We start from the raw sequence: 12,276 nt of genomic DNA, 5'->3' as shown, positions 1-12,276 counted from the left end.
TTTTCATCACATTTTTTTCAACAAACCTTAGGTGTTTACTCTTTCTATATAGGTCCAAATAGTTTTAACATTTGAACGGAGATAAAGTTTTGTATGTAGGTCCTAAATAATATAAAAAAAGAGTAGAATAGTTGACATTTTTTTAAAAATGAAATAAAATTCTAGGATTTCCGTGATATCTTGTCAAAGGGCACGTTTTGACTTGATCACGTGATATCTGCAACTGCAAAATGGAGTATAACTTCCAATCTAATGAGCATAACTGCATTTTTTTTCCTTTCTATAAATAAAGATCGTGGTAGATGTATCATATTTGTTGCCATCTATTGAATGACCCTAAAACTTCTGGACGATATAATAACAACAAAGACTAAGAGTGAGATCATCATCCACACTCTTATAAATTCTACCTTAAATGAAAAAAATAATAACAACAACAAATCAGTAAAGAGTTCCCAACTTAAATAAAAAAATATCAAGAACTTAGAATAATCAACAAATCAAAAAATCTCAAGAATCTCTAAAACGAAATTATTACAAAGTGGACAATTTCCCTTAGAAACCAGAAGCTCCCTTGAACACATCCTACAAAAACTATGGCCACAAGCTGCCAAAGCAGTACCCTTATGCTTCACCATGCAAATAGAACAAGTGTGTTCCAATGCACTTTCCCCATCTTCATCATCTTCACCTTCCTCATAATCATCATCAGAAAAATCTTCCTCATCACTTAATATATACCTTGACCCTTCCAACCCCATCTCTCTATCAGTCTCCCCTAACAAATCCATCAACGACATCGTCGGAGGTCCTGTTGCAGCCTCGGCCTCAGCCTCAGCCTCCGCTGCAGCTTCTGCTGCTTCTTGTGCCGCCACTGCTTCTCTCGCCGATAATGCCCTCCCCGTCTCTGGATGCTTGGTATCATCGTCGGGCTCCTCATCGTCGAAGCTGTCTCGAAAAGTCACTACACGCCCTTTTCGGAATGGATCTGCCGATGACACGTTGGTGGAATTCTTGCGTGATAGTTGTGGTCGTAGATTTCCTCCGCCAGAATTCTCAGAGGAATCTGCCGTGAACCGAGTTGAGCTCCCACGAGTGAATTTTGGCCTGCTAGCTGGAGCATTGGATTCATCTGATGGATCGAGCTCATCTACTTGGTGTGTTGACATGTCTGAGTCGTAATGAGTTTGGACTCGAACTGAGTTGCGACGACCGAATTGTGAAAAGCTTCTGCTGTTTGGATTTTGGATAGGGATGTCGGATGTTGGAATGGGAATTGATGATGTCCAAGCAGAGCCAGCACGCTTTAGCCGAAGCTTGTCTTTAAAGGCTTTCCAAGATCTTCCATATCAATGAAAATGAAGTAGTAGTGAGCTTATTATTTGATAATCTTAAACTTTTTAAACTAACATTATTGTTTCCATAAAATAAAATTGATCAATAAACCATGTAAAACGAAAATACAGAAGTTGAGATCAGCAACAAATTGTAGATGCCATTGTGAGTTTTAGTTTATCATTATACAATAATTAGTTAGTTACTCTACAAGGGAAAAAAAACACTTCTTTTTAGAGGAAGGAAAAAAAACCACTTCTTTTTATATATATGTCAAAAAATTGTGTTATTACTTATTATTAAATGATTATAGTTACCTGCGATCTTTTTTGTTGCTTTCGTCGTCTTTGATAATGTCTATGAGGGTTCGACTTTTAGGGGGTGGTTGCCTTGGCGTTGTAGAGCTTGGCGGTGTAGAGCCGTGTCTTTGTTGATTCGCTAAGATATCGTCAAGAGACAAGCCCGCTAGCTTCTCTCGCTTGCTCTCCGTAGTTGACATTTCTTCATAAAATGGTCTTTCCCGGCGACCTTCCATATTCAAAACACACACAACATGGTCATAACCTAGCTATGGAATATAGCATTAACATAAAAAGTTAGGTTTAATTGCACTTATGGTCTTTTATTTTATTGAATTTACGAAAATAGTTTCCTTCCGTTAAAATCAAACTTTTTTGTCTTTCTAATTTCACATTTATTGTAATTTTAATCCTAACCCATTATTATTGTCAATAAAAATGGTTGGTTTTTTACTCCAAAAAATGATTTATTGGCTTAAAGCTGTATCTAAATAAACATATCACCGATGAGATCAAAATTCACCTTTTTTGGGACCAAAAATACAATAAATGTGAAAATAGGGAGAGTAAAAGTTCGATTTTATAAATGGTTTATTTTCATCAATTTAATAAAATAGGGGATCAAAAGTGCAAATAAACATAAATTTCAAAGGTGCATATATGACTCGTATGAGGAATAGTTCTATGGTGCACAGATATATGCAAATTTGTTGGATTCGTAAGTTTCATAATGGAGTTAAGTGAGATGTGTTAAAAACTCGAAATTTATTAATTCAAGAGTAAAAAGAATACTTTTTTTTTTAAGGAAAAAAGAATACTTTTATACGGTACAATACTATTTTATTTTATTTCAGAACCACAAAATTAACCATTGCATGAGTTCTTTTACTTTTATTCATGAGTTATCTTTTTCTTTTGGGTGAGAGCCTTCATTAGAAAACACAAAACAAGAAAGAAACAAAAAAAAAATGAAGAAGTTAGGAAGCCTTGGATACATTGGGTCCCCGGAGATTGAGAGAGGTGACAATCACAAGTTTTCTTTACAAGCAATCAAAGTTTTTGATTTAGTTCTGAAAAAAAAAGCAATAAGAAAAAAAAAATCATATATTGAGAAAGTAATTAGAGAAAGAAATGGTGAATTTAATAGAAAGAAGAGTTGAAATCATGGCTGATGAAGGGTGCTCACATTCATAATAGAAGGATATAAGAAAAGATATGGAGTGTCACCTTCTATTCTTCTTCAAATCATATTGGATTATGAATTTGCTAATTAAAATTAGTGTTCAATGTTGATAAAATGGAGATGGGATATAAAGAGTTAGAGTGAGAGAAAATTTGGAGATTGTAGAAGAGATGGTTGAATTTTGGTCACCATAACGAATTTTATGGGGAAACACATAATCTCCCATGTTTGCATGGTGAATTTAATAGAAAGAAGAGTTGACCGTGTCACTGCCATGCAAATATGCAATGGTAGATAAAACTTAGAAGCAAATGTAACATTTTAAAAATTGAAGGAAAAAAAAACAAATAAAATGATTTCTCATTAGTAAAAGAGAGACATTCTTTTTCATGTGCATTTTTTAAATATTTTATTTATTATAAGACATGAATGATGTATGTTTTTTTTTTGGGAAAGAATATATGCATGGGTGGTTGGTTATTATATTATATACATGTCATTGACAAATTGTAGTAATTACAAATTCAAAATTTTAACTAGACACAATTTTGTAAATTCACAACCCTTTTTCTCAGCTTTGTACTTTTTTAAAAAAGTTTTATTCCAATTTTGTCTTGGCCTCCCTAAGTTAAAAGTAAAGCTCATCCCTTCTTTTTGATCTATTGACCTCGAACACAGGTTGCCTTGGATACGAAGATACTAATGATTTTCACATTAAAAGTAGAGCAACTTTTACTTATTATTGTAAACCAATGTATCTACACAGAAAAGCTAAGATTAATTTCTTGAGGTAGCTAAAACTTATTTAAGAGGTTGACATCTTTCGATATATGTTAGTTAGTATTTCATACGTATTGGACATTGTTCAAGTCTGTGATCAAATGGTTAAGAAGCCTAGTTAATCATTTCATTTGTATCACTTGATCAAGCTCTTTTACTTGGTTATAGCTATTTCGTATTTATACTCCTAAAAAAACTCATTTTTTGATATTTTTCAATACTAAAAAGGGTGTCTACATAGATCTAATCTAAATGTGGACCTTAATTACTATTGTTGGAAAATTTTAATAAAAATAGTATATTTGTTCTCTATTTTTTTGTTATAATTGGTATAAAATTTACTTTTTACTGAAAAGCAAGTTAGAAGAAGGGCAACTATAAAACTTAGGTCACTGAGAGAGTATCAAAAGGAAAGAGTATTTTATAGCATGCTGAATGAGTATTTTATGTTAAACTTTCATTTCACCAACTCCTTTATTTGTAAATCACATGTCATGTGTCCATTAAATTCCTCAAATTCAGTTATTTACATAATAATGCTAAGGGAAGTTGCTGGTGTGTATCATATTGTAGGATTGAAGTTAAGCCTACATGTCATTCTAGTTGATAGACTTATTCATTAATTGGTGTATTCTGGTTGATTAAGTTAGTTTATGTGCATTTCATTATGCTATGTGTCTAGATCTTTGTAGTACTAAATGAGAATATAAAAAATATCTTTATCTTTGGTGTTCGTGAACCCCATGACTTGTTGTAGTACCAACTAAACCAAAAAAAGAAAAAAAGATCCCGTTATCTCTTAAGGGTTGTCTGGCTCTAGCACAACAAATTACCAACTAAAGGGTAAAGCAATAGGATGATGATATAATGAGAAATGGAAAATTAATTTTAATTGATCAACACAAGCTGGTTTGCAGTAAAGTAGCAATGGGTGGGCAGCTTAAAGAAGTAGTAATGAATTTGAAACACGAGGCCAAAGACACGGGACCATTCTCATAACTATTATGTCATTTATGTATACAACATTAAACCCCAAAACCACCTACTTTCTTATCTATAAATAAATACTCTATTTATTCCATTTCTTTAGACTTTAGTATATGCATAATAATGTTAACATGTATCTTTAGACAGATTCTAAATGATTATAAAGTTGGCCTTAGAGCTAAGCAGTCTAAGTTAGGGTTTAAGACCTCAAAATTTTGGATAAAAAAGTCTTAAAATATCAATTTAGTTATAAATGTATAATATGATAATTAAACGTAGATGTTTCTCCAACTTAGTTGGTCAGGAGAAGTGTCTCATTTCTTACTTGTTCTAGATTCAACTATTAGACTCAACAAAATTGACTTTTTTATTTTATTTTATTTCAAAAGGCTTAATTATAAATGAGTGTTTATACATAGACACGCATAGGTGACATACACCCTTTAAACCCTCACACATAAATGCAACATGTGGCAATCTGGGTTCAAAATAACTACATATCCTTTGTTACACATTACCAAAATACCCTCACACATACGGTGTGTACAAGAGTGGTATGAAAAAATGGTGTCTATCTATATTTTCTCTTATAAAATGAGGAGTACTATTTTCTACGAAGAATTGGCACACGAAAAATAAGAATCAAATGCATTGTTGTTTTATAGAAATGGAAAATTGTTTAGTCCGGATTTGGTGGACATCATGGTCGTGTATTGATGAAAATAAACGGCAGATAAGAAGTCGTGGTTTTCGTGGATTGGCTTTTCGCAGGAACAAGCATTTTCCTTTGTTTTATGCCTCTAAACATATCGATTCAACCATGATGAACTATATATAGTAATTTTGTTTTAAAGGTCGCGTAGTTCTGATGCCAGACTTTACTTATCTTTCGACTAAATTTTAGATTATCAAGATTCATTTTCCCTGGGAAACAAATGACTAACACTAAAAAAAGTTATTGAAATATAACGAGGCCATAATATATTAAGTTTTTTTTTATACGGATTAATATATTGTTTAATTGTAGTATATTTATATCAAAATACCTTTAATTTTATCATTTACATTAAATATTATATACATCACTTTCAAGTTATCATAAGTACACATATGTAGTCCCCACGAGCACAACTCAATTGGTAGAGACAATACATTTTTATATGTATAGTCAGAGTTCAAACCCTGAAACCTGATTTATTCATCTTAAAAAATGAATTATAACCACTAAATTATTTGAAGAAAAAAATAGTACATGTACATATATATCAAAGTGATCAACATTCAATAGTTAATTAAAATAATTTTACAAAATTGTTACTCTTTCATTTATTTACAATTTTTCTTCATTTTGTGTAAAAAAAAAAAAAGTCTAAAATGACACAAGTGCTTTTTTAATCAATGGAGAAAACAAACAAAATTACAACCTAAACCTCTTGGCATCAACTAAGATAAATATCAACGGCATGTAAGGCCGCCTTCATCCTTTAGAGTCAACACTGAAGGACTATGTTCGGTACCTTATGTTTTGCACCGAATGACTCGACCAAAGAAGTTTAATACAACCAACAAGGAGGTCTAGGAAAAGATCGACCGCATCCAACATAGGTCGGACTCTTACATGCATAAGGACTTGACTTGTGGAGCTAAGACTATCTTTGGTCTTCGCCTCTCTGTGTCTTCGACCAATACTCGATCGACCAAAAAAGGCACCAACTGAAAGAAAAAAAAAGGCTTATTCCATATAAGGCAAAATACATATTATTTCTCCGTACATCATCCATTCATTGCCAATCAGGAGAGAATATTCGACATAGACCATACCCTAAATTTAGGTTTGGGTTTGACAAGGGGAAAGGCCTCAAAACCCTCGAAACCCTAAAAAATGGACATTATTTATAGAAGACTATACCATATGTATTTCTTAAATATTAAGTTACCATTATGGTGGAAATAGGCTAGGCTAGGTCGGGCTTTGTAAGGCCTAAGCCTGACATACTTCAAAAATTATAGGCCTAAGTATGACTTATTATCCGTCATAAGTTCATTTTTAAGGTCTGATCTGGCCTTTTTGAAAGTCTAATGAAGTCTAAAAGCCTATTTAAAACTAAGGATAAATTATTCAACAGAGACCATACCCCAACTTTAGGTTTGGGTTTGACAAGGGGAAAGGTCCCAAAACCCTCGAAACCCTAAAAAAGTTGACATTATTTATAAAAGACTATATCATATGCATTCCCAAATATTAAGTTACCATTAGGGATGAAAATGGGCTAGGCTGAGCTGCACTTTGTATTACCTAAGCCTGGATTATAGGATTGAGTATGACCTATTATCCGTCATAGGTTAATTTTCAAGGTTTGATCTGACCTTTTAAAGATCTGATGAAGCCTGAAAACCTATTTTACACTAAGATCTAACAACACCTATAAGACTACTACTAAATAGGCCAAAACTTATGAAGACATAAAGCACATGAATAAGTATGCTATTAAATAACGAAATCTTATGAATGTCTAATCACATTAATATATATGCTACTAAATAACCAACTCATATGAATACTTGAGTTTATGAAAGAAAAAAAAACTTTACAATATCAATAATGGACGATAATTTATATTTAAAAAGTTTAATAGTCCGGTCTGACAGGCTTAATAGGCTTTTTTGTAAGCCTTAGCTTGACCTGTTTAATCAAATAGGCTTTATAAAAAGTTAGAGTCTGTCATTTTTATTAAACGAACTAGGCCGAATTAGGCTTTAAATAGGTTATGTTGTAGGCCCCTGTCGGACCTCCTGACCTCTTCTCACCCTTAGTTACCGTCCACAATTAAGCCAATTAATGACACCCTTGATTTGTGTCGGACGTCGGTGACCAACACGCTAAACTTTTGTTAATTTATGAATCCTTGATTTGTATTCAAACACATATCATATTATATATAACACATTCACTCTTAGAAATACTACCTACATTCACATTTATAAGAAAAAATATATTTTTTAGGTTCATTGAATACATAATGTATTTGGTTTATATATAGACTAAATACATTAAATATCAAATAAATCTAAAAAATAATTTTTTCCTTATAAATGTGTCCGGATGGAGTAATTAATTAATCAAAAAAAACTAAGTAACTTTACAAATTTAATTAATTAAAAAAGGAAAATGCTAACGAGTGTTCTTGAGACATTGATTAAAATATGAAATAAGTAACTTTACAACAAAAAGTTGTGTAACTATTGCTATTAGAGAGATAAAAATTTGCATTTCCAAAATAAAATTTCTACTAATACATTCTTTTCTTAAGGCGTGGTTAGCAAAGTCGGTTAAAAAATAAACAAATCACTTAGTACTATCAACGTTTCTATTTTGGTATTCAAAATCTATTTTACCGTTTGAGTTTGAAGTTTGAATTCTTCTCGATCAATGCAATTCGCCTTTTCAAGGAAGACGGCAGTGTTTATAAATTATAAGTATAACCATGCTTATGGCATCTTTTTTGTGAGCTGTGGATAGCTGTAAATTATTGTGGACATCATTTCTCTCTACAGAAAAATCTCTTTAGCTTTACTGCTTTCGAACCCAAACATGGCATATGCATTGCATTGCGTTGGGATCAAACTTTCTCGATTGAGGGGTTTAAAACCCCGCAAAACCCTCAAAGTGAAAGGGAAGTCTGCTCCACATTTTTATGTCACAGCTGGCTCCAATAACTATAACTATTACTTCTACCAATGTGACTGTGACGTAACTTCTTTTTCATCATCATTTCATTCTCACTTTGTTTCTAGTAATCAAACTTTGCCTTTTGAGTTGTGAGGTTTTAGGAGTTCCATGTCCAAACAGATCATAATTTTTCCATCCTTTTACTCATTCATCCCTAGTTACAACTATCCATCCTCTAAATATAAATTCACTCTTTAAAATTACTAGTAAGTGTGTTTATTATTATTTTTTCAAACATGACATAGAGAAATACTATATACCAGCACAACTTTTTTAGATGATTATTTTTGAAAAAAAAAATTCAGTACATCAATTTCTTATGTTTATGTATCGCTTAAATATATAGGTTACTTGACCAAAAAATATATAGTCATTTATTACTATTTTAAAAAATAAAGAATAATTTAAGTACAACCAATAAAAAATTGATTGTAATTAACTTTAATGTCAGTTAATTATAATTCTTGAGAATCGAGATCAATAACAATTCTTTCTTTGTACTAAAAATGAGTAGTTATACACAACATTTATATTTCTCAACTCAACGAAATGTCTTGAAGGACAAAACTACAAGAGTTCCTAAAAAATTTAAAGTGAACAATACCTAAAAATACAAAGTGTTTTTAGAGGAAAAAATATAATGTAGACTCGAGGTGTTTAGAACATTTTACCAAAGTCAAAATTAATTACTAACATTTCAAAAATATCATTCAATTACTCTTATTTTTTATATTTTGAATTCAATTACTCTTATGTGAAACAAGAAGTTTCTCGCAAAAATAAATAATGAGAAATGATAATTTCAAAGGTTATGGTTTTCCTACCTTTTTCCTCCCAAGAGCTGTTATGTTTTCAACTCTCGGTTTAATAATCTCGCTACTTATTATTCGCAATTAATCCATGTTGTATGTTAAAGCACCCCTTAACTTTTCATTAATAATATTTTGGTTTTAAGAAAAAAAAAAAGTTAAATCAAATTAATGAAAACTTTAATCGATGTGCATGCATGACATGCATAGCCAACATTTGTTTTTGTTGGCATTATGCATAACCGACCAAGAGTGGCAACATTCATAGTATTAGTAGTATAGTTCAAGCCTCTAAAAACCAACCCATATATAGTAATCGAGAAAGAATTTGTAAACACATGCAACTAATGTAATTAAACATTAAACATAAAAATCACATTATTTGCACAACTTAATAAGGTACAAACAAGAATTTCACATTCTATATATAGTAATATTAAAGATTAAAAAAATAGTAACATTAATATTATATTATGATGAATAATATAATCTCTAATTCTCGTATATACATAAATCTCATAAATTCACATTAGTGTACATGGTTAACTAATAATAATTACTTATAGCAGCTTTGACTCATGTTGCAAAAGAAATGCCCCACATCTTAGCATCAAACGTAAACTTGTCGTTTACACACGTGTATCATCATGAACCGTTAGATCTCATCATCACTAAGATGATCACTGACCACACAAATCAGATATTTTTTCCCTCCGTACAAAAAAAATCAAACCTACTCAACCACTACCGACACACGATAAACCACAATACACGACTCCGTACTGAATCACTCTTCATCTCTACTTCACTAATCTGCTACAATCAGCCTTACCAAACCCCACCCTACGCCTCACAAGATCAAATTCCACCCATAGATTTTGTTGATGAAAGTTTCCAATAATATTACTTGCAGCACCTAATTTATCTGAACTTCCAATCCCAACACAGTGGACCCCACCACCCACGTCAGCAAGTACTCTTTCCTTTGGAATCACAACCTCCACACCTCTTTCAAATTCAAAGACCATCTCACCTATCAGCCGTCCGATTTCAACTGCTTTTACACTGTCAAAACACATGTCAGCTACTCCACCGTACACGTAACCCTTCTTTAATCTGGGCCCCACAGCTCTAACTACTTGAGCCCGCACTTTATCATAAGCTTCACTAACTAAATAAGTAAATTCTGATCCGGAATCAATCATGGTTTGACCTGATCCGCCTGCGTCGGCCCGAAAAACTGCCGGTGAAATATTTAATTTCTTACCGGCAATTCTTATCCCGACCATCGGGATGGTATAAGCCAAGGGGTCAAAATTCGGCATGCGTTGACGAGAAGAAGTCATCATGCCGACGTACTTAAACCCCTTGGAACTCGGGTTGTTACCTAGATAAAACGATCCGGTTGGAGTAAAACCGGGTCGAGTTTGACGTGGAGGTACACAATAGGAGAATTTAGTAATTTTGGATTGTTTAGCAAAGGATAAACGACCAAGATTCATTCCTAAAATACCCCTAGGGTCAGTGGATTCTGTAGCACAGCCCAAGATTAAAGGAGGGGTAGAAACGGAACGTGAGAATGTGAATTTTTCTCTGACGAGATTACCCTCAGCATAAGTGCCGTCTGCGTAAAAATAGGAATAGTGGCAGAGACGGTTTTGGTCACAAGAAGTTGGGAGGGTAAAATCGGGAATTCGTGGTTTACAGAGAGGGTGAGTACAAGGGAGGATAGAGAAAGTTGAAGAGAGAGAAGGATCAAAGGATGCTGTTGGAGGTTGTTTTTTGTGACACTGAATCCATGAAAGTTGGCTACCAGTGTCCAACACCATTGGTTGAGTTTGAGGTGGTGTTCCAATGGGGAGGTTAATGATGAGAGCCATCGAATATTTGAAGGAAAATTTGTAGTTATATGAAGGTGTTTTGTTTTGTGGGTTGTTGGGTTTTTTTGTTGTTGAAAATAGTTGAGATGTGTATAGCATTTTTGAGGTTGTGTCATTGGAGAGAGAGAGTGATGTTAGAGGAAAAGAGAGTGAGAGTGAGTTTGTTTGTTGAGAAGGGTTGATAGAGAAGAAGAGAACAACGAGAAAGAGATACATTTTGTTTTTGTTTTTGCAATGTTGGAACAATAACATGGTTATTGTAGAGAGAGAGTGAGTGTGTTTTGTTTTTGAAGTGGTTAAGGTTATGGTTGTGTTTTTTTGAGGGGTTGAGGTTTTGGTTATGCTGTGTTGGGTTGTGATTTATATAAGGGAAAAAGTGGAGTGGAATGGGGAGGAAAGAAAAGAGAGGAAGGAAACAAAAGAAGACGCGTTTTGTTCGGTTGGGGGTGGGGTGGGGTGGATCATATTATTATTCTTTAGCAAAGACATAAACACAGATCTCTACACATCTTGTGATCATACCTTATTCAATTTGGAAGGTGTGTCTTAGTTAATGATTTTGTAATTTCATTTATGTGAATGGCCATGTGTCGTATGATTGTGTCCCTTTCTTCACAGCTTGCTACCCTATTTATTCCGGTCAAAATTACATCGGCGGTCCTTTAAATTTGATCTTTAAATCGTTTATATGAACCACAAATTTTATTCCAAAACTAGAAATAAACAACTTTCGGATGCACATTCATAATACTATCAAACTATAGATAGTAGACATTGTTGCAAAATATTAGGTACTTTGATTATTATGTTTTTAGAATTAGGAATTTAAATTTAAAATTAAGGAATTTTAATTTTAAAAAGTTAATGAGAGCGAAAATTGATGGATTTGACATTTTTTTTCTGTGGTGTCCGTGGTTCGAACCCTATACCTTGCATATATTATGTATTACTCTTACAAACTGAACTAAACTCACGAGGACGAATTTGACATGTCTATGTGAATCATTTCAAAATTAAGTTATGACGCGTTTTCTTAACCAAACTTGTTAAAAAGATAACCAATGCAATCCAAAAGTTACAAAGGGCTGATTAAAAACATTAACACTAATCCATGAAAATGGTCAAACTTAAAGGACCTTCATGGTCAAACTTAAAGACCATATACATAACTTTTTCATAATGTTTTTAATATAGTAGCGAGGAAACCGACAGATTAATACTATAAAGATAAGTATTGCAAGTTTAACTAATTCCCCAACATATCCAATATCTC

At 32.8% G+C, this 12,276-nt stretch overlaps 2 protein-coding genes across 2 annotated transcripts; both read right to left on the bottom strand.

Annotated features, from left to right (window-relative positions):
* Positions 1–4: 4 nt before the first annotated feature.
* On the bottom strand, positions 5–1,860 carry LOC11411240 (E3 ubiquitin-protein ligase bre1). The gene is made up of 2 exons (XM_003600647.3): positions 1,653–1,860; positions 5–1,341 (listed from the first exon to the last, which is right to left on the bottom strand). The coding sequence occupies exons 1-2, from the start codon at positions 1,832–1,834 to the stop codon at positions 501–503; spliced, it is 1,023 nt and encodes a 340-aa protein (XP_003600695.3). The 5' UTR covers positions 1,835–1,860; the 3' UTR covers positions 5–500.
* Positions 1,861–9,562: 7,702 nt separating this feature from the next.
* Positions 9,563–11,469, bottom strand: LOC11410313 (aspartic proteinase PCS1). The gene has a single exon (XM_003600645.3). It carries the CDS (start codon positions 11,253–11,255, stop codon positions 9,924–9,926), a length of 1,332 nt encoding a protein of 443 aa, XP_003600693.2. The 5' UTR covers positions 11,256–11,469; the 3' UTR covers positions 9,563–9,923.
* Between the last annotated feature and the right edge of the window lie 807 nt (positions 11,470–12,276).

This window comes from Medicago truncatula, chromosome 3 (genome assembly GCF_003473485.1).
Source record: "Medicago truncatula cultivar Jemalong A17 chromosome 3, MtrunA17r5.0-ANR, whole genome shotgun sequence".
Taxonomy (NCBI): Eukaryota; Viridiplantae; Streptophyta; class Magnoliopsida; order Fabales; family Fabaceae; genus Medicago; species Medicago truncatula.
The sequence above is the reverse complement of the archived record's forward strand: the minus strand, read 5'-3'. Positions and strand labels throughout refer to the sequence as shown.